The sequence below is a fragment of the Carettochelys insculpta genome, chromosome 20 (genome assembly GCF_033958435.1).
Source record: "Carettochelys insculpta isolate YL-2023 chromosome 20, ASM3395843v1, whole genome shotgun sequence".
Taxonomy (NCBI): Eukaryota; Metazoa; Chordata; order Testudines; family Carettochelyidae; genus Carettochelys; species Carettochelys insculpta.
The window spans coordinates 20,338,575-20,360,685 of NC_134156.1; the positions used below are offsets into that span (position 1 = coordinate 20,338,575).

Consider the following 22,111-nt stretch of genomic DNA (forward strand, 5'->3'; position numbering starts at 1 on the left):
CCTGATCCCCCCACTAGGCAGCGTGTGACCCCCTCTCTCAGCTGGGGATACGGAGGAGACCTCTTGTTAATCAAGTATCTTTCTCCCCTCACCCGACACAGGCATTCTTGTCAATCCTTCCATTACCAGCCCTGCCACGTAATATCCGACGGGCAGAACCAGGAGCACAAACGCAGTTCCCAAGCCTGCGAGTGAAAAGCAGCACAGCAGCCGTAAACGCTGCCTCTGGGAGATGCACAGGCGGCTGCTTTGTGGGACCGAGGTTCACAGTAATAGGATCTGAGCAGCAGAAGCTGCTTTGTGTGCCAGTGCAGATCCAGGAATAAAACACCATCCTCCTCCCTACCCACCCCAGCAGCGGGGAGGCAGGTGCAGCACAGACCAACTCACACGAGGGCAAAGGTTCTCCTCCTCTCCTGCTGGATTCTTCTTTCTTCTGGCAGCCACACAGCAGGGCACTTTTTCAGAGGCTGCCCACAGGGAGGGATCACTTTTCCCAGTCATTAACCTCACACATCCTTCGCATTACCAGAATACTTTGGATGTCTATGCTGCTGCAGAGAGCTAAGTCACCCAGGTGACTCCAACCAGCTTTGAATGGGGCTACCGCATGGTAGGGCAACTTGAACTGCCAGAGCCACAAGCAGGGTGGCAAGCCTCCGACGGCGATGGGGGTAGCAGGAAATACCATCCGGGGTCATTCTGCAAGCCGAGGCAGTGACACAAGCAAGTCGAGGGATTTGAGCCTTCCACAGATAAAGCTCCACCAACACATCGACCTCAGCGAGGCGTGTTTGTACCCTGGAGCTGATCACTGTTACTGCAAAACTTGTTTTTGTTAAAACCAAGGAGTCCTGTAGCACCTTAAAGACTAACGCTTTTATTTATCCAGTAATGAGCTTTCGTGGGTAAGACCCACTTATTCAGATTCTGGAGAAAAATTAGATATATGTAGAGATATAGATATGTATATATCTCATCTCTCTCTCTCTTTCTCTCTCTCCCTACATATATATAATTTTTGCTCCAGAATCTGAATAAGTGGGTCTTACCCATGAATGCTCATTACCAGATAAATAAAAGCCTTTGGCTTTAAGGTGCTACAGGACTGCTGTGTGGCTGCCAGAAGCAAGAAGAATGCAGCAGCAGAGGAGGAGAACCTTATATAGCAGGGGAAGGAAGAAAAAGAAGGGGGAAAAAGGAGTGTATGGGAGTGGGGTAGTCAGTTGTCATTACTAGGACTGTGGGAGGAGTAAATGAAGTGGGATGGGTGGGTGGTGCCAGTCTTGCGAATATCAAAAGGGGGGAAGTTGTCCTTGTAGTGAGTGTGATAATTGAGATCTCCGGGGTTAAATGTGTGAAACTTGCACACTATCCCCCTGCGACTATTTATTTAGTTAGGTAATTTCTCCACTGCGTCCCTGCAAACACTGACACCCCCACTCTGTGTGCGCACTTCAGTCCCACCTGTGCCCCGTTCTGAGGGACTAAGTGGTGCATTTCGCTGGCATTGGCCCTTGGCACAGAGGAAATTTGCCCTGTGCACCAAGGAGAGTCACCATGGGTGCCATCCTCCGCAGGCGAAACTTCTGTTCTGCCATCAGTTTGACCCTAATATGGATGCCCCTTTAGGACTGTAGAGTTTCTAGACCCCTTCAGCCATGTGCCTTGCTGCTGCTATTACCAATGGCAGGGAAGGCTGTGGGGCGCCCACTAGGAACCAGAATGGGTCACTTCAAGGTCAAGTAGCTTTTGATCACTACTGCTGGCATTATGGGAAAGCCAGCGCTGATCCACGAACAGTCTAGTCTCCGCCACACTAGTGGGAAAGAATCAAGTCAAATTCTTTGTTTGAAATACCTGGAGTAAGATGCTGAGGTTGTCCATCCAAATTCACAGAAAATCTCGGCTGGAGTTCCCAATGCAAAGCCAATGGGTACCCTAGTCCCCAAGCCTCTGAGCCTGGCTGTCACCTAGGCATTATTTATTTGTACACTCATCCCTCTTTAAACGAGTACTGTACTTACAAGTACTCGCTAAAACGAGGGACGCTTATACCTACCTTTGTTCACTGGAGGAGTGAACTGCCCCCGTCCCCCGCTAATACGAGCCTTATCCCCCTCCCCACGACTCCAACCCGCTGCAGCCTGACCCCGCCACCGGCCCCACAGACCCAACCCACCACAGCCTGACCTGCCCCCGCTGGCCCGCAGACCCAACCTGCTGCAGCCTTAACCCCCCTCAACCCGCCCCATGGACCCAACCCACCACCAGGTTTTATCCTTCCCTCCCACTCATGGCCCCAAACTGCCCCCCAGCCTTTAACCCTCTCCAACCCCCACCCCCAAACCCAAGGTTCACGTGCCTTCCAAAGGCAGCACCACTTGCTGCCATCCCTTCAGCAAGCTAGGAGCACTTGGAACCAATCAGAGACTTTTACATGTATTTTAATAGGAATTTAGTGTCCCTCATAGCGTTCGCCTATGAGCAGAAAGTTGAGAACCACCTGTGCTCGTATAGCAAGGGATGAGTGTACTACCGTAGTGCCTGGGTTATGGAAGATCACTTCATTGCACTAGCATTGTATAAACATTCCCCCCCACCCTCCGCCCGGAGGGGTCAGTGTTTGTAGAACCCACCTCTGCAATGGGGGATTTCCTGTCTTCTCTGGATCTGTTTGGTCACAAGCCCTTTGGGGGCAGGGATTGTTGTTATTACAGTGTACGGTGCCGCCCTGAGCATGCTGATGGTGCTATAAAAAGAGAGAATCAATGCATTGAGCAGCTGGTTGTGACACAGCCAGATCCTGGGGACAGGATACATCTTTTCCCAGAGCTCAGAGGATAATGCTCTTGCCATCATACTGCTGTTCAGATGCACATGGGTGAGATCCCCACTACAGAGGGTGGCAGCCAAGGGCTGTTACTGTTGCATCTCTGAATTGCCTTATAGGAAATGGTTCTAAATAAGCAACAAAGGAGCCACAGCTCTAACAAGATAGGGCCAGCTGAGCAACACCTCCAGTGGTGTCTGATCAACCACCTAGGTCACCTCGTCCCCCAATACAGGTTGGGGAAACTGTCCTCCTGAACTGGCGAGGGAGGGGTTAAGGGGAGCACCGTGTTTACCAGAGACATACAAACATACATGTCCTAGATACACGTATACACTGCTACTTGGCTCAAATCTGGTGGCTTCCACAATAGAAAAAAAAAAGGTGGCCCATTCAAGGGTTCCCAAACTACTTAAGGATTCTCCCCATTTCCTCTGCACCACAAAGTTGCCCTAAACTTGTGGGTGTTGGGTTCTATATTGCCATTGCGCAAAGCAATTACTGGCAAGTAACACGTTACACATACACACGGTGTTATTGATGGCAAATTACACCACATTTGTCATGCTGACATCAGAGATGACTGCTGTCCATAGCTAAGAGCAGTAGAAGCACGCTCGCCAGTACGCAGAAGTGAATCAGGGAGAGAACATGTTAGTTATCTGTTAGTCTATAAGGTGCCACAAGAATTCTTGTTGTTCAGGGAGAGAACATGTTTTCATTTCACTTTTTAAGTCCGTTGCTCTTGGGATATTTGTTTTTAGGGGAAAAGCTTAATTTTGAAGGGCCAGTTTTCTCTGTTCCCTGTCTGGGCCAAGTTCAAATCCAAATTCCCAAGCCAGGCAATAGGACTTTTGACTGCAAAATGACTGCGAGGTCTGGCGTGAGTTATGTTATACTGGAGACTTTTTTTTTTCCAGGATCAAATAAATGTTGGATCATATTGCCAGTGGCTTGAAACTTTGAACAGAAAGGCTTGTCAATGTGTTCAGCCTCTGGCAGAAGCGAATGAGTGGTGTGGTCAGAGCCGGACCAAACACAGTGTTATAAAACAGCAGTTTCTCTCTGTTAGATGAGCTTTGCACAATATTTTTTTCTCTCTCAATTAGAGGGTAAACTATGAATGTTTTGTACAGGTCAGTGAGATACCAGGCGTAGGCTATGCTAATGTTAGCTTCTGCTACAGGTTGAACCTCTCTAGTCTGGAAATCTCTCCTCCAGCAAGATCTGTAATCCAGCATGATTTTAGTTAATCAGATGACCACTTATCATGGGTGTGACCAAGTTTCCAGTGGTCCCATAAAGTTTGTTTCCAGCCAACAGTCCTGGCTCTTGGAGTTCTGTGCTGTTATTTAGCTGTAATTTACCTCTAAATGTATCCTAAGAATCCAGTAAGTAGTGGAAGTGTTGGTTACGCTGCTAGACAATATTGACCTCCTGTGGTCCAGCAAATTCTCTCATTCAGCATTGGTCATATCCCAAGGATGCCAGATTAGAGAGGTTCAGCCTGTACTAATGACAAAAAAAGTTCTCCTAACTTGCTGGTAGGTTTAAAACGGTAGGTAGAGTGAGACAAAACAGCTAAGAGCTGCTTCTGGACAGAGATGTGTGCCCAGCCACTTCCAGCCAGTGATGCATGATTCTCCTCTTCCCTTGGCAAAACTGTCTATGCCTAAGAAAAGCTAGAACCCCCAAATAGGTGTTTGTGGCTTTCCACTACACAGCCGGACATGGGAGGGGGTTGTTGATGAGCTCTGAACAACCTCCCCATGCCTTCTCAGCATTCCTCAGCCAGAGGGATGTTGGCCTTGAATGCAGGAGGTGGTTAAAGTAGGTGAAATCTTGAAGGGTTGCAGACTCCAGCAGGGAAACCCTGCTCCTCTCCTCACAAAGGAGTGAAGGAAAGAAGAGCTGGGAATGGGAGCTGCCAGAAAGACTTAGTATCAAAATGGGAGTCACCCAAACTGATCAGGGCTGATTAAAGGGCTTCAGGTTTAAAGCAGACAGAAGGGAATATATTTATATGCAGTGTTCCACAAACCTGTGGAACTCACTGCTGTAGGATGTTGGGAGAGGAAAAGCTATGATGAAGTGAGTTTTTTTAAAAAAGACAGGTATATGAAGGTGAATATCTGCAGTATACTGGCTAGGATAAAATGGTGAAGGAATCATCAGACATCACGATTCGAGGCATAAACTCACGAACAGCGTCAGTTAGAAATTTGGTATGTGTTACTCACTGTTTTCCCAAGACCCAGTTCAAGGAAGCACTTAACTTTAAACATGTGCTTCAATCCTACTGAAACCAATGAGACTTAAGCGTATGATTAAGAGCTTTGCCAAGTGGGGCCCAAGGCCAGGCTTCCAGAGTAGAGTGACTAATGGTCATATCCTGAGTAATAATTCCTGTGCCCTGGTTTGAGAGGTTTCCTTCTCAAAGAAACTATTATGCATCTCATGGTGGGAGAGATGCTGCACCTTTGGGCTCCCATCCGATTCTCTTCTGGTCTTCAAGACCTGGGCTGGACAAAGTGTTTCTCTGCCAAAGCAGTTACAGCTCTAACAGGATAGGGCCAGCTGAGCAACACCTCCAGTGGTGTCTGACCAACCACCTAGGTCACCTCGTCCCCCAATACAGGTTGGGGAAACTGTCCTCCTGAACTGGCGAGGGAGGTGTGAAGGGGAGCACTGGCCATGTGTTCTGCCCCACCCCTGTTCACCCCTGCCCCCCTCCTGCCCCACCCCGGCCTGCATCTTCCTCTGGAAGCACCACCCCACTTCCAATGAGCACAAGGGCAGCCCTGTCCCTCCCCTGGAACGGTGTGGCCTGAGGCGCTGCCCCTGGACTGGGCTGCTCAAAGCGAGGGGTGGTACCAACCCCTGCACTCACCAGAAAGAGTGTGGTGCTGATGGTGGGCTGGGGCTGAGGGGGAGGCGTATGACCCTGATTCAGAACATGACTCAGGGAGTATCCAACAAGCCAGGGCAGTAGCCTTGTGGTCTGTCCTGCCCAGCAGGAGACACCAGATATGTTCCATCCTGGAGCTGGAGCGGGGGCATCTTAGTCCATCAAACCCTGCCTGGCCCACGAAGGAGCTGCAATATTGCCCTCCTCCCCCACTGCTTTGGCGAAAAGTGCATCCCTCATCTCTGCCGGTTGCTGCTGTCTGTCACGATCCAGCCTCACTACACCCGGACAGGAACGTCCGCTACCAGAAGCCCTCCCCTGCCCTCTTTGAGAGATTTGAGTACCAAGCAAATAGCGACGGCAAATAGATCACGTTGACAGAGTGCACACTTAACGCAGGAGATCAGAATTAGGTGTGGGTGGGGCCGAGGGGGGTGTGCATGCACGTGTGAAGGGGTGGGACATTAACCCTTTCAGTAACCCTCTGCCACATGGGGCCTCCATGACTTTGCTTTGTAGCAAAGCTGAACACAATCCTTCAGACTGGGGCCGGGCAGATACGTTTTCACATTGAAGTCAGTATTACATGGGTGCTCTCTGCTCTTTCCATCTTTCTCACCTATCACACCCATCTGTTTCTCTCTCACACACACCTCCACACACCCCTCTCCCTCCTCCCCACAGCCTCATCTATCAATTTAAACTCAACAGGGAGCCTCACAGACAAAAGGCCACATCACCTCAACAGCTGCACTGATTCTAAATCCCCAGAAGAGGGCAGCAACTCTTTGAGAAAAATAGCCAGGGACAGAGGCAAGCCAGAAAATTTTGCTAAATCTTCATCCTGACCTGGAGCGAGTTTCAGTTTGTCTCTCCCCCTTTGGGTTCTCTGGGGAAATGGGGGAGCCCTCTGAGCAGCCAGGGCAACTCTCTCTGATTGTTCAGACCTCAGCAAAGCAGAAACGAAAATGTCCCCATCCCGTACCTCTGCGCCAATGGTCAGAATGGTGCTCGAAGGCTGGATAGAATTCCACCGCCTCCTGAAGGCGCAACCCATCTGAAGCTCTCCGTATGTCTTGTGACCAGCTGGGAACCTGTGGGAGCCCTTCCCATCCAGCTGTAAAGAAAGGGAAGGGAACGTCCTAGTGACACTCAGGCCAGGACCTCTTGCGTTAAAAAACTACCTACATATACAAGGAGTCCTGCGGTACCATAAAGGTTAACAAATTCATTAGGGTGTACGTTTTCAACTCCAGCCCACGGAAGCTTATGCCCTAATGAATTTGTTAATCTTTAAGGCGTCAAAGGATCTTTGTTTTTACTGAAACAGACCAAGATGGCTACCCCTCAGAAATTTGTCTTCCTGCATGTAACTCTGGGCAGCAGGAGTGCGTCTGTTTGAAATCCAGCAGGATTGCCCAGAAGGGCCGCAACTTAGACTGTGCACAGGAAAGGGCAGGGATCAACAATGTGTTTGTGGTAAAAATTTTGAGGTCCATGGCAATTTTTCAAAAAAAAAATTAATGAATGAATGACATAAACCCCTCCTCCCAATGTCTGTCACTAAATAGGGTAATTTAGTCTTCAAACAAGATGGTGGTGCCAACTCCTGGGACAGGGTGAGAAGGTGGTGCTGGGGGACAAGGATTTAAAAGAAGGGCCCCAGCTCTCATCTCACTGACATCCATTTTACTCCGTGCCCAAGTCTCACCTGGTTTGTACTGAGGTCAGGGAGAGACTCTGTGTTCTGCTTGTGGGCACTGTGGCTACTCCCAGAAGTGGGAGGGGAGCATCTTACATCTGCCTGACCGAGAAACACAATGGAAAATAACCCAGAGGGAACCATGTCCTAGGCTGGATATTAAGAAAAACTATTTCACTAGGAGGATGGTGAAGCACTGGAATGAGTTACCTAGGGAGGAGGTAGAATCTCCTTCCCTAGAGATCTTTAAGTCCTGGCTTGGCAAAGCACCAGCTGGAATCATTTAGTTGGGATTGGCCCTGCTTTGAGCAGGAGGGTTGGACTCAATGACCTCCTGAGGTCTCTTTCAACCCTTTGATTCCATGATCCACCAAGAAGTATGGGTCACGACAACAGGACTGAGCCAGAACTGTGAATCTGAACAGCCCGAGCTTTGTGGTGGTGGTTTGGTAGCTGTGGAATTCACACGACACATGCATATTGGAGCTCAGCCACCACTGAAGAGAAGGACAATGCATTGAACAGCAGCTTTAATTCCTGCCCTTAAATTGGGTTCATATGATCATGGGTTGGGAGAGGGTAGGACATTAAATGCTGCAGTAGGTATCAGCGTGTTGAACCATTTCAACTCAACATGGACATGTCATCATATACCATTAGAAAAGACAAAATAACACCAGTGCCTACAGCCACAAGCCACTTGGCCTCTTTACAAAACAACACCCAAGGATAGTCACATTTAGAGACTTCCACACATCTGTAGAAACTGAGAGGAAGAGGAACCTCTTAATATATACTGTACAAGGAAAGTGATGCTCTAACGCTGTTGGCAGAGATGCAGTTAAGGCATAGGACAACATTTCAAATTCACATTCAGATGTGAGCCTGAGCTGCCGAGTTTGGATCTAGAACCAACCCTGAACTTCCCAAACATTCAGATGTGTGGTTAGATTCAGGAAATCAAGACCCATCTTGGCCCTGAAGGCCTATTGACGGTAAGTGGGACCTAAAAAGTCCTTTGTTCTTTGTTTTCCATGGAGTCCAGTTTTGTAGCTGGTCAGTGGGTTATGCCAATCCATCTACCTTACAGTTGCTCCATGAAAATGTCTGAGCTTAGTTTTTTCCCCCAGCCAGCAGATGCTTCCAAGTTAAATTGCTTTAGAATTAAAAAATTGTTAATAATTAGAGACAGTCCTGAATCCAGACAGTGGGTTTTACTTATGAAAGCTCATGACCTAATACATTTGTTAATCTCTAAAGTATCCCAGGACTGCTTATTGTTTTCAAAGTTACAGACTAACACAGCTACTCCCCTGACACTAGAATCCAAAGACCCCCAAACTTGGGAGATGCTTGAAGTCCGAATTCTAGTCTTAGAGATGCCTTCAAGATAGCCAAATTACACCTGTGCAGCACTTTACAAGCAGTGCACCAGCACCTTGGACCAAGAATCTACTTACATGGGAAAGAGTATCTCCTAGGACATATTTTTATCAGCTATAAGGCAACAAATAAGGTTCATTTGTCAAGAAGTCAGTAACAGATGAGTCTGACTTTCTAAAGATATGAAGGAAAATAGGTCAGGAGACATTCAAGGTTCCCAGATTACACCCACATGTGTGTGTCTGCATCCATTACTCATAATCAGAATGGTTTGAGCCTCCTTGATTCTAAAGCATGACTCTAATGTACTTTTTAGCAGCTTGGTTCATATACTGAAATGTACATGGTGGAACTTTCAGAGTCAGAGCCTGGAAAGAAAATCTCCATTTATAAATAGGTCACATCCCATCGGCCTGAAGAGCTGCTTATTATCCAGCTTTCCCTTGTTCTGTAAGGTTCTCCCAAGGGCAGATAACTTCCATCACAGAGTCCTTGCAAGCCCGGGAGCCGTCCTCCTCTTCTTCTTCGGAGTCTATTGGATAGATTCTGCTCTCCGGAGGAATGTCCACTTTTATCTGGAAGAAGCTGTGTTGCAAAATGAAAACTCATCACATATCAGGCACTTTCTGAACTGCTTTCTGAAGATGACCAATGTACAGTGTAGAGTTTGGCTTTCAGTTTTTCAGTTTCTCAAAGCATGCATTATGGACGCATGCCCAGGTGGCTGGAAGAGGGGAGAAGAGGCATACCAACCCCTCTATGAAGCAACAGAGACGAGTGCCAAGTGAATTAAGAGATTTGTTTGCAGGCCTAGTTTTGCACTTTAGACTCAGTTACCTGATCAGGATCAGAGATGGACTCCAAAGTGTGGGGCAGGGTTTCCCATCTGGATTAACTTTAGGTAGGTGGAGGAACCAGGGGTAGCGTTTGGGTACAAGGGTGAAGGAAACTCCGGACCAACACCTTTTGGGTCATAGATTGGTGTTGTATTATTTTGACCCCACGTGGCAGAATTTTTGAGATCACCTCACAAGATTCCCACCATCTTGTCATTTGCTCTTCCACCTCCATGGGCTGCACCTGAACCAGATCTGGGGAAAGTCTCCTTCTGGCACTGGAACCAAAACCATAGGAGTGTGTTTGGCAAGACAACGGGGTCAGAGAAGTCAGATTTGGGATGCCTACTTGCTACATTGTTCTGACATTACCCAGTCATGTCTCTTGAGGGAAGGGATATGGACAGAGTTGCTGGGCCCCTGGGCAAGATGGGGGGCGGGGGGGCTGGCTCCACACTCCTAGGAAGGTGGGACTTCAGGCAGAAGGGGCAGGGCTGGTGGTAGTCAGCCGTTGGTGCAATCTCGAACACTCCAAGCAACACCCCTCCCCATCCCCAGGCAGCCATCGGAGCTGCCCAGAGCATGCCTGATGATGCTCCAGTGGCAAATTAAAGGGCCAGGGGCTCTGGCCTATACTGCTGTTGAAGGAGTGGCAACAGCAGCCGAGAGCCCCAGGTCCTTGTGAATCGCAGGGCCCCTCAGCAATTGTGCACCCCCAGCCCCATCAGCAGGCCTGCTTGAAGGCAACAACCAGTGCTAGATCTATCCAGCAACGCCTCCACCCCCTCCGCCGAGTTCTCAAGGCAGCCATTCAGGACAAAAATTAAGTACTTGCGCCAGGACAAAGAGGCAGAGGCAGCATTTGAAGGTTGCCTCTGACTGGGGATAGCCAGCACAGAGCCCAAACGCGCACTCCTGTGATGTTCAATTCGAACAGTACAGAATCCCATTGTGGGCCAGAGCCCCAGTTCCTCTGGCAGGAAAACACATTAGCTCAGAGAGACCCTGAACTAGGTAAGATAAACGGGAAGGGTGCCATCTCCAAGGAGGCTCAAGGTGTGTCTGGCAGTAGTATCTCTCCCCCACCATCAGTCCGTGTAGCTCTATCCTACTTACATGCCTTCTGTGATAGTGGACTGGTCCATAAGGGGTTAAATGGCCCTGGGTGAATCAGAGGACGGCTAGAGATGGCCAATCAGGGCCTGGCTAAGCCCTATAAGAAGGGCACCTGGAGAGGAGGCACCCACACTCTTGATCCAGTTAGGGAGCAGGAAGGACCTGGTTGCCTTGGAAGTTAGAGAGGGTACTTGAGACAGAGCTGGGAAGCTCTGACTGGACAAACTCCCAGGCTGAGGCCTGAGGGTACTATGGTAGCAGAGAGGCAGTGGGACCAGGAGAAGACAGCAGGTCCACACCCCCTTGAAAAGAGGAGTGGCCTTGTCAGACTGTAGTTGGCCCCTGAGGTAAGGGGCTAGATGATGCCTGGCAGTAGGTCACTGAGGCAAGGTGGTGGTAGGGGGTTGTGGTTCCCTCCCAGGGAACCCCAGAAGGTGAGGGCATTGCCACAGGGTAGTACTCCATGGAAACAGGCATCGTGGGCTGGAAGGTACATGGAGTCCGGCAAGTGCTGGGGCCACTAACAAGAGACAAGTAATAAGAAAAACCCAGCAGGGGGCTCTCCGAGGCTGAAGAGCTAATCCCAGTCTGGCCAGCAGGAACCACCGAGGCGGAGGTGGTGAATCACGAACCTGCTACATCCCCCATTGCCACAATCTCTGTGCACCTCCTAATCTTTAATGTTTGGCTCTGCTAGAAGAGGCTAACGGCTGCCACCAGCCACAGATCTGGGTGAAGGCTGAGCACTTTTCATGTTCTGGATTAGATGCACGTGAAACGAAATGCCCTTTGGCTAATGCAATCTGAAGCAACAGGAGCCACCGCCTCAGTTCCAGACCAGCACAGCACAGGGCGGGGGTGGGGGGGGCAAGGTGTTTCCCTGGGGACTGCAAAAACAGGGGCAGCAGCTATGACTGGCTGGCAGCTGTGTGGGGCTGGAAGGAACCCGAACGGCAGGAAAGAGAGAGAGAAGCAGTCGTGAGGGCGGCCCTGAGGGGGAGCAGAGACAGAGCTGTGAGGGATGCTGGACTGGCCAGAGGCGCAGGCTTGGAAATCGTGAGCCGGGAAACTGCCTGTTTGGTTGCACTGGGCTCAGGCATACAGGGCTGTGCCCGCTCCTCTGTGACTAACCAGGACCGCACCCAGCCAACATGTGACTCACAATCAATTTCTTCTGTTGCTGTGGAGCAAAAGGGACCATGTGAGAGGGCCTCAAGCCAAGCAGCCTGGTGACCTGCCAGGCGGGGTCACAGCGCTCCTCCCTGACATCGGCCCTGGAAGGCCCTCTGGCATGACTGAGGGAAGCCAGGCCCAACCTGGGGTGTGGCTCTGCGCTGGCACCCCACGTCTCAACACTCGGGGCAGGCAACCAGCCCAGGCCCGTGGGATGGAAGCCAAGTCCCTGTTAAAGGCACAGGCTCACTTTCCAATGCCCCCCTCCCTCACACACACGCCGAGCCTCCCCTCGGGGATAATTCTTTAAGAAAGGTTTGGGGGGGGTGTCTCCATTTCAGATGTGCCCCCAGCATCCCCCCCAAACCTCTGTGAGGCCCAAGAGCATTGTCAGCAGCTGTGACAGCGGGATTTGCAGTCGATGGGCACCACAGCTCATGGCAGACAGGGCAGGAGGGCATGGGGCAGCGTAAGTGAGCAACACCGCAGAGCTGGAGGCCTGAGCACTGGCTTACCTCAGAGGCTGCTTCCCTGCAGTGCCAGCTCTGGATCCAGGTGGTAGCAGGGCCTGCAGGTGAGGCTCATCTGTAACCTCTCACACTAGCAAGCAAGGCCACAGATGCTGTACCGCAGCTCCCCGCCCCTGGGCTGACAGGCATAGGTTCTTCTGTCAATGGGAGCCTCTGCCTTTTACTGGGAGGATCCTGTGTGCGGCAATCTGGCTCTAGCGACTACAACTCCCATGGTGCTTTGGGAAGAAAAGGGGGCTTTTTGGCTGGCTGGGGAAGAAGATGGTGGTCTCCCGGTTTTGGGGGAGTGAAGGCTCCTGTGGGGGCCACACTGTGATCAAACAGACCACTTCAGGGCAGGTGTGGAGTTTTCTCCCTGCCAGGACTGCTTAGCCTGCTCTTGAGAGACCCTGCAGGGAAGGAACTCTGCCTGTGTCTGTGAAAATGCAGCAGAGGCCGGCTCCAGCATCAGAGGGGCTGGTCAGCTTGCTGCTTCGCCTGGCCCGACACTCAGAGCTCTCACCTAGCTGTGTGCAATCCAGTGGAACACCAGCAGCGAGCGCGCCAATGCAAGCATCTGCAGCTCTGATATTTGAAGAGTGTGCGCGCTGGGGTGGGATAGCTCACGGCAGTGTGCATGCTAGTGAGATAAATTCATTTCTGTGGATATTGTTAATTGATTTTAGTCATTACCCCCGGTCTCCTTAAATTAAGTAAAGGTGTGTGTTGATTTAATTGGGTCTGTTACATAGTTACTAGTTATAATTGCTGGCTGGGTGTTAAACCCAGCCTATAAGTGTTCCTGGAGGTTCCCAACGCACACCATTAAGAGTGTACAGGGGCCAGCCAGGTGGAGGCCCTGCCACTTTATGGACCTTTAGAAATCAAGGGTGGCAAGGGAATTCCCAACTATCCAACATCACCACTGGGACGCTCAGGATCTCCTTTAATATTAAACCCATCAGGTGCAGGGGCACGTGAGTGTTGCCTGCTCCCAAGTAACCCAATAAAGACAGACAAGGGGTTGCACAGGGAAACTGCAGCTGCTCTGTTAGCTAATGTGTGCTGACAAGCTGGTTCCCAGCTTGTCTTTACAGAGCTGGCGGCGGGGGGGTGATGGCGTGTGTGCTGCCACCCTCTCCAGATGCCCACCCCATTGGCAAGCTTCCTGCTGGCCCCAAGAGGAGCAATGAACGGTTTGACACTCAAAGGCCGTGTCTACACTTAGAAAAAACTTCAAAATAGCCATGCTAATGGCCAAATTAAAGAATACTAATGAGGCGCTGAAATGAATATTCAGCACCTCATTAGTATGCCACCAGCCACAGCACTTTCAAAGTGCCACATTTGGCTCGAGCGTGGCTTGGCGACACGGGGGTCCTTTTCTAAAGGACTCCGCAGATTTTGAAATCCCCTTATTCCTATCACTGATAGGAATAAGGGGACTTCAATGTTTGCAGGGTCCTATAGACCAATACAGTGGTACACAAGCAGTCCAGGAAATTTCTGCGGAATGCTGGGGATCACTTCTTGGTACAAGTACTGAAGAACCCGACCAGAGGTCGTGTGCGGCTCGACCTTCTGCTTACAAACAGGGAGGAACTAATAGGGAAGGTAGAGGTGGGAGACAACCTGGGAAGCAGTGATCATGAGATGGTAGACTTCAGGATCCTGACCAAAGGAAGGAAAGAGAGCAGCAAATTACACACCTTGGACTTCAGAAAAGCAGACTTTGACTCCTTCAGCAACCTGATGGGCAGAATCCCCTGGGATGCTACTATGAAGGGAAAAGGAGTCCAGGAAAACTGGCAGTATTTTAAGGAAGCCCTATTGAAGGCGCAGAAAGAAACTGTCCCAATGCACAGCAAGAGAAGTAAATATGGTAGGAGACCAGACTGGCTTAATGGGGAAATCCTTGGAAAACTTAGGCACAAAAAGGAAGCTTACAAAAAGTGGAAATTGGGACAGATGTCTAGGGAGGGATATAAACGTACAGCTCGAGAATGTAGGGCAGTTATCAGGAAGGCAAAAGCGCAACTGGAATTGCGACTCGCGAGGAATGTGAAGGATAACAAGAAAAATTTCTACAGGCATGTTAGCAAGAAGAAGGTGATCAGAGAGGGCATGAGGCCCCTACTGGATGAGGGAGGTAACCCAGTGACAGACGAGGTAGGGAAAGCTGAAGTACTTAATGCTTTCTTTGGCTCTGTCTTCACGGACAGAGACAGCTCCCGGACTAATGCAATAAGTGATGCATTGTGGGATGAAGGTGGACAGCCTTTGGTGGGGAAAGAACAGGTTAGGAGCTATTGAAAAAAGCTAAATGTACATAAATCGATGGGCCCAGACCTAATTCATCCTAGGGTTCTGAGGGAGTTGGCGTATGTTGTTGATGAGCCCTTGGCCGTTATCTTTGAAAAGTTGTGGAGATTGGGAGAGATCCCAGATGATTGGAAAAAGGCAAATGTGGTGTCCATCTTTAAAAAAGGGAAGAAGGATGATCCAGGGAACTATGGGCTGGTCAGTCTTACATCAGTCCCTGGGAAAATCATGGAGGGGCTCCTCAAGGACGTCATTTTGAGGCACTTGGAGGAGGGGAGAGTGATCAGGAATAGTCAGCCTGGATTCATGAACGGCAAGTCATGCCTGACCAATCTGATTAGTTTCTACGATGAGATAACTGGCTCTGTGGATAGGGGAGAATCAGGGGATGTGATTTATCTTGACTTTAGCAAAGTTGTTGATACGATCTCCCACAATATTCTTGTTGGCAAGTTAAAGGAACGTGGATTGGATAAATGGACAGTCAGATGGATAGAAAGCTGGCTAGAAGGTCGGGCCCAGCAGGTAGTGATCAACAGCTAGATGTCAGGATGGCGGTCGGTTTCTGGGGGAGTGCCCCAAGGTTTGGTTCTGGGTCCTCTTCTGTGCAATATATTTACCAATGACCTGGATGAGGGGTTGGATTGCACCCTCAGCAGGTTTGCGGATGACACTAAGCTAGCGGGAGAGGTAGATATGCTGGAGGGTAGGGACAGGGTCCAGACTGACTTAGACAAATTGGAAGACTGGGCTGCAAGAAATCTGATGAGGTTCAATAAGGACAAGTGCAGAGTCCTGCACTTGGGCCGGAAGAATCCCAAGCATAGTTACAGGCTGGGGTCCGACTGGCTCGGTAGTAATTTTGCAGAAAAGGACCTGGGAGTTGTAGTGGACGAGAAGCTGGACATGAGTCAACAGTGTGCCGTTGTAGCCAAGAAAGCTAATGGCATATTAGGTTGCATCAAAAGGAGCATTGCCAGTAGCTCCAGAGAAGTGATTATGCCTCTATATTCGGCTTTGGCGAGCCCGCATCTGGAGTACTGTGTGCAGTTCTGGGCCCCCAATTATAGGAAGGATGTGGATACACTGGAGAGGGTCCAGCAGAGGGCGACCAAAATAATTAGGGGGCTGGAGCATATGACCTATGAAGAAAGGCTGAGGGAATTGGGACTGTTTAGTCTGCAGAAGAAAAGACTGAGGGGAGACTGATAACAGCCTTCAGCTTACTGAAGGGAGGCTGCAAAGAGGCTGGAGAGAGGCTGTTCACAGTGGTCATGGATGGCAGAACACGGAACAATGGTCTCAAGTTGTGGTTGGAAAAGTACAGTTTGAACATTAGGAAAAACTTTTGCACCAGGATGGTGGTGAAGCACTGGAATGTTCTACCCAGGGAAGTAGTGGAGTCTCCATCCCTGGAGGTGTTTAAGTCGCACCTCGACAAAGCCCTGGCCAGGCTGATCTGATGGGTCTGGTCCTGCTTAGAGCAGCGGGCTGGATTCCATGGCTTTTTTAGGTCTCTTCCAGCTCTATTGAACCATGATTCTATGATTTTTTCTATGTGTAGACATAGCCAAAAGGGGTGGAAAGGTGGAAGTACTACCTGTCTGACAGACAGAATGAAACTAGGTGAGGCCCAGTAGCCTGGGCCTTGCACTAGAAGCCAAGCAAAAGCTGGGGGCTTTGGAAACTCTAGGGGCAATCTCTGGCCTTCCTCTCCACACTGAGCTTGGGGGTCTGCCAGTCAGGACTCAGTAGCTGCCTCTGACTGTGCCCCACATCTCTTCCGGCACTCATCCCTGTGGCTTGTGGCACTGAGGGAGGGGACGGTAGCCTGCTGGATATTTCCCTCTTTCCCTTCCCCAGTCTCCTTACGTGCAAAGTCTGAAACGTTTTGAAGTAAAGTTTAAGAATTTTTCAGGAGTTGGAGCCAGGTTGGTAAGAGCCTCCGTTGTCTCAGGCTGGTTGGGGAGGGACAGTGAGGGTTTTTACTCGGTTACTCTGGCCCCGTGCTGAGAGGGTTGGAGAAGGTGGGGGAGGCAGTAAGCCACCTTTGCACTCCCCATGTTCTGAGCGCGTCCAGTTCAAGTGACCGCATTTGACCTTTCAAAGGACACCCCTGAGAGGGAGCGTATCTGCAGCAGTATCTACCAACTCACCTTGTAGTAATGTATTATGTATAACACATGAATACAAGGTGAGTTGGTAGATAGTGAGACAGACACACTCCCTCTCAGGGGTGTCCTCTTTTTTACATGGTAACTCTAGCTCAGTGCCCTACCTGGCCCCTACTGTAAGTCAGAGCCATCTCAGGGCTCTGCTAATTTATACTCTACTTCTCATGGTCCCCTGTTCTCAGAGAGAATAGCTGTAGTCCTCTGAGCTCTGGCCATATCCCTCTCTGTGCCCAGCCCAACCAGGGGTTCTCCATGTCTGCCCCAGGCGAGGCTGATGCTTCCAGAGTGTAACCAACATATAATTAAGGTGAGAGAGCAGGAGTAGCTCCATGCAGACACCACTGCCTGGAAGTCCCATCCCACCTCTATCCAGGCTGGCCACCTGTAATATCCCAGAGCAGAGCTCCTCCACACACCACAGCTATACTTACTTAGTCACTTTCTTGGACTTCTGCTGTAGCTGTTCCTCCAGATCATCCAGCGGCTGGACCTTTCCGTGGGTGATAGACGGGCACTTTGGCGAGAGAGTGGCAAACATGGGCGAGTTTAAACATCCCCGTTTCAGGAACCTGCTGAAGGACAAGGTCATCCGGGATTTGGGAGGCCCCTTGGCTTCCCGGTTCTCGGGCACTTGGCTGCTGCAAGTGCCTGATTCAGAGTCCACAGAGATCTCGGTGCTCTCGGTGATAGAAGGAAAGTTGTTAGAGTGGGAGCCGTTGGCTTCCCACTTCGGCTCCAGGCAGGGGATGCTGTCGAGGGCTACGCTAATGGGCGAGGGGCAGACAGCGTTGTTGGGCAGAGTGATCCGTCCAGGGGACTGGGCAGGCAGGTTGTTTGGGACGTGGCAGGAGGGGGGCGGAGTTGATGGAGAGGAAGGAACGGAGGCACCGGTGTACACAGCCAGGTGAGGAATGGGAGCAGTGAACTGACACAACTGCGGAGAAGAAAAGGAGACAGATTAGAGCGGGAAAAGCAGCCTGCTGGTCACAGGGTACACAACAGCAAGTGTAGCTACCAGCTGGAAATAATTCCCCCAGAGAAGGCAAGAGAGCGCTTACGAGCACTTTGGGAGATATGCAATTTACTGGTGCCAGTTGGTTGACAGCCATCACAGGCCCAGAGGCAAGGTGTGTGGGGGGGGACCCTGCTGCACACCCAGAAGGGTGGGGAGTCTTGGCTTAAAGGGGCAGGGCTGAGCGCCGTCAGCCTTAGCACGGCCTGGAGCATGGCACTGGGCCCTCCCCCAAAGCCTCAGAGCCGTGCAGTGGCGTTAATGGCCCTTCTGTGGCATTTCAAAGGGGCCTGGGGCTCCGGCCACTGCTGCAGTAGTGGCAGTGGCAGCCTTTGAAAGGGCATATGATCCCTTCCACCACCACCACGCCCCAATTGGCAAGCTTGACTGGTGCTCAGGGATGACAGCAATGTGGGGCAGCTAAGCTTCTCGGTAGGCAGGTAGACTGTGTGTATGAGACCGTGTGATGGTGCCCTCTCATGACTGACCCTGAGAGAGGCTAAGAGACCTGCTACTGCTATCTGCTGGAAGAGCCCTTCTTAGCTCAAATGATAGAGGCTTGAGTTCTTGGATTGGCAAGACCTGGCATCAGTGTTCCTTGCCTGTTGAGCACACGGGCTGCCACCCAGGAGAGATTCAGATGCCACCCAGCTGGTGATCAGAGTGCCCAACACCTCAGACAGCCGGTAGCATGTGCATATTGGGGGCGCAAATCTGCACAGGGTGCACATAACAGAAGTTATTCCAGCCGTGGAGATTAAAAAAGGGAGGGAACCCTGCCAGGCACCCCAGCAGGATGCACATCAAAAGGATGGTTGTCAGATACCTCACAGCAGAAGCCTTTCCGGCTGGCTGGCACTGGATTAACATACCATGCTATAGAAATGCTGAGGCTTCTTAAATAGCCCAGGGTGAGCACACACCAGAGAGAGCAAACCCTCCGATGAGGTGATTCAGGTTGGCAGCTTGTGGCTCATACTATAGGGGAGGCACATGAAAACTTAGGGTACATCTGTAATTACAAGAACAACCCGGTCATAGAATCATAGAACACTAGGACTGGAAGGGACCTCGAGAGGTCATCAAGTCCAGCCCCCTGCCCCAATGGCAGGACCAAGTACTGTCTAGACCATCGCTGATAGACATCTATCTAACCTGTTCTTAAAAGTCTCCAGAGATGGAGATTCCACAACCTCCCTAGGCAATGTATTCCAGTGTTTGACCACCCTGACAGTTAGGAACTTTTTCCTAATGTCCAACCTAAACCTCCCTTGCTGCAGTTTAAGCCCATTGCTTCTTGTTCTATTCCCAGAGGCCAAGAAGAACAAGTTTTCTCCCTCCTCCTTATGACACCCTTTTAGATACCTGAAAACCACTATGATGTCCCCATCTCCTTTTTTCCAAACTGAACAAGCCCAATTCTTTCAGCCTTCCTTCATAGGTCATGTTCTGTAGACCTTTGATCATTCTTGTTGCTCTTTTCTAAACCCTCTCCAATTTCACCACATCTTTCTTGAAATGTGGTGCCCAGAACTGGACACAATACTCCAACTGAGGCCTAACCAGCGCAGAGAAGAGCAGAAGAATGACTTCTCGTGTCTTGCTCACAGCACACCTGTTAGGGTCGACCCTTTGGGGTTCAATTTCATGCACTTAGTAGGGATGCACAAAATTGAACTATCAGGGCTCGACAGCCGACCCCGTACTCCTCATTATCGTGAGGAATAAGGAAGGTCGATGGGAGAGTTTCTCCTGTCCACCTCCCTCAGTGAGGAGAGCCAGATAAGTCAATGTTAGATAAGTTGATTCCAGCTATGCAATTGATATAGCTGCAACTGCGTATCTAGGATCGACTTTCAGGTCTAGTGTAGACCTGACCTTAGGCTAGAATTCTGTAACATGAAGGACCTCTGGTGCAGCCAAGGATGGAGAGGATAAATACTATGGGGGCCGAGAAACCTACCTGACTCTGGAGTTGTCCCCTCAAAAGGCTCCTGAGGCTGGGGCTAAAGTGCTGTCTCCTGGTTCAAGCTGCTGTCTGATCCTACAGCACTCAGCTTAGCAGGGAGCATGTGAGGAGGCCCAGAGCCCTCGTCAAAGCCCCCCCGGCTGAGCAGTATGGAGCCCTTGAGAAAGGGAGCTGCAAGAGGGCAGTGCAAAGGAAGGGAAAAACACAGAGACCAAAAGAAAATTCACAGTTGGGGAAATAACCCAGGAGAAAAGGGAAAGGAATAGAACAAATGAGAGCTGGAGGCAGCTGGGTGAAACCATCAGGGTGGTGCCACCAAACCAATGCTGGAAATTGCTTCCACAGGAATGGCCCAGACTCACTCACCCCACCTGCCTGCATGTGCCTCCCTACAGCCAGGGGATCTCCTGGAGAAATTTGGATGGGGATCATGGCCTACTTCACAGGCCTTCAGTAAGGCTTGGAACCAAGCTCTCACCAAGAGCGCACTGAGCTTGGAGGAAGATCTGAATCCAATCAGACTTTGCAGCTTGAGCTCACCTCTAATAAGATGGGCTCATCTCTAAAAGAAACAGATGCCCATGTGGGTCCAAACACTCCAAAATGCTGAGCTGGGGGGCTTGCCTTGGGACCTCTCTCTCCTTGAGACCTTTTGATGGGCCTCAGGGCAGCTCATTGAGCCCTCATCTATCACTTTTCACCCTAAGATCACAAGAAGGTTAGGAAGGCAGGTGAGTGTCATTATCTTCTTTACAGAGGTGGGTAAAATAAGGCCTAGAGATGTGACTTGAACCCATGTTTCCTGGTTCTGTGTCACAGGCCCTACCCCCAAGCCAGTATTGTTAATACAAGATGCTACTACTGGGCCTGTCACCTCAGCTGGATGTTAGCCATCTAGGAGAGCTGTCATCTTTTCTTCACTACAGACTGACCCTCCTCTCCAAGGGATACAACACGGTGTTATCTTCAGAGTATCCTCCCCCAAAGCACTGTGAGATCAGGATAGGCCCATACCCACCTGCCTACCCCTGCAGCAAAGAGCCAGAGGGAAGGCAGATGCAGTCTTGTTCTGGCTTATTGCCTGTGGTGGGCTTCTCAACCAGAGCAATCTTTCTGCGTCATACAAGAAATAGTGGGTGTGAGAGAACAGGGAATGAACCACCTTGATGAGCAAAGGGCAGAGAAGCTTAAAAAAAGACACAATTCTCTGACAAGTGCTCCTGCCACAGCAGCCCTTTTCAAACTTGACTGTCATGGAGAACCCTAACTTGCGTTGTAAATGTAACCCATGTACCTGGGTGTGGTTCACTGTCCAATGTAGTAGCACTTAGACCACTTACACAGAGAATGAACAAGTCTCCTATGTACTCTGAGCTGAGAGCCAGCTGGCATTTAGCTCAAACTGCACTAAGCTCTAGAAGTTCCAGACAGGAGTCCACCTGTCTGATCCTACAGCACTCAGCTTAGCAGGGAGCATGTGAGGAGGCCCAGAGCCCTCGTCAAAGCCCCCCCGGCTGAGCAGTATGGAGCCCTTGAGAAAGGGAGCTGAAAGAGGGCAGCGCAAAGGAAGGGAAAAACACAGAGACCAAAAGAAAATTCACAGTTGGGGAAATAACCCAGGAGAAAAGGGAAAGGAATAGAACAAATGAGAGCTGGAGGCAGCTGGGTGAAACCATCAGGGTGGTTACAGCAATTACCTGCCTCCTGAGTCCATCTGATGGCACTGAGACCACTTATCCAAATAATGAATCTTCTCACCAGCCTCTGGTAATAGCTGTCTGGCTCTTTAGGTCCTGCCAAAGAGACTGTTATACTAAGCTCTTGAGGTCTCAAGTTCAATACTGACCACAGAGAACCAGGGTCTGTTGGTGTTAGAATGACACCTGGAGACATGAGGGATTCTACTCTTGCATTCATGCCTGAGGACAAGAGAAATACTTTGAGGGCCTTCAGACAAGTAGGAACTGTCCCCTCCATGGCATCTCTCTTTCTGGGTGAGTCAGACTTTGGGGGGCTCTGAATTTGCTACTGAGCAGAGCTAGCGCTATCCTGGCTATGCAGCTGTTTCCATCTGCAGAACTCCTTCCCTTTGGTCTCGAAGACAGCAGATCTCCAGGGGACTGAGGCACTGAAGATTGTGTCTCTTCCTTCTTTCCCTTTCTTGCTGAGGTAGA

At 50.3% G+C, this 22,111-nt stretch overlaps 1 protein-coding gene across 1 annotated transcript in view; it reads right to left on the bottom strand.

Moving 5' to 3' along the window:
• Positions 1-9,254: 9,254 nt before the first annotated feature.
• Positions 9,255-22,111, bottom strand: part of RGS9 (regulator of G protein signaling 9) — a 73,697-nt gene continuing 60,840 nt past the window's right edge. The window contains exons 18-19 of the mRNA XM_075014741.1: positions 17,388-17,890; positions 9,255-9,411 (exon numbers count right to left, since the gene is read on the bottom strand). Of these exons, the coding sequence (XP_074870842.1) occupies positions 9,255-9,411; positions 17,388-17,890 (660 nt within the window). The remainder of the gene's footprint in view (positions 9,412-17,387; positions 17,891-22,111) is intronic.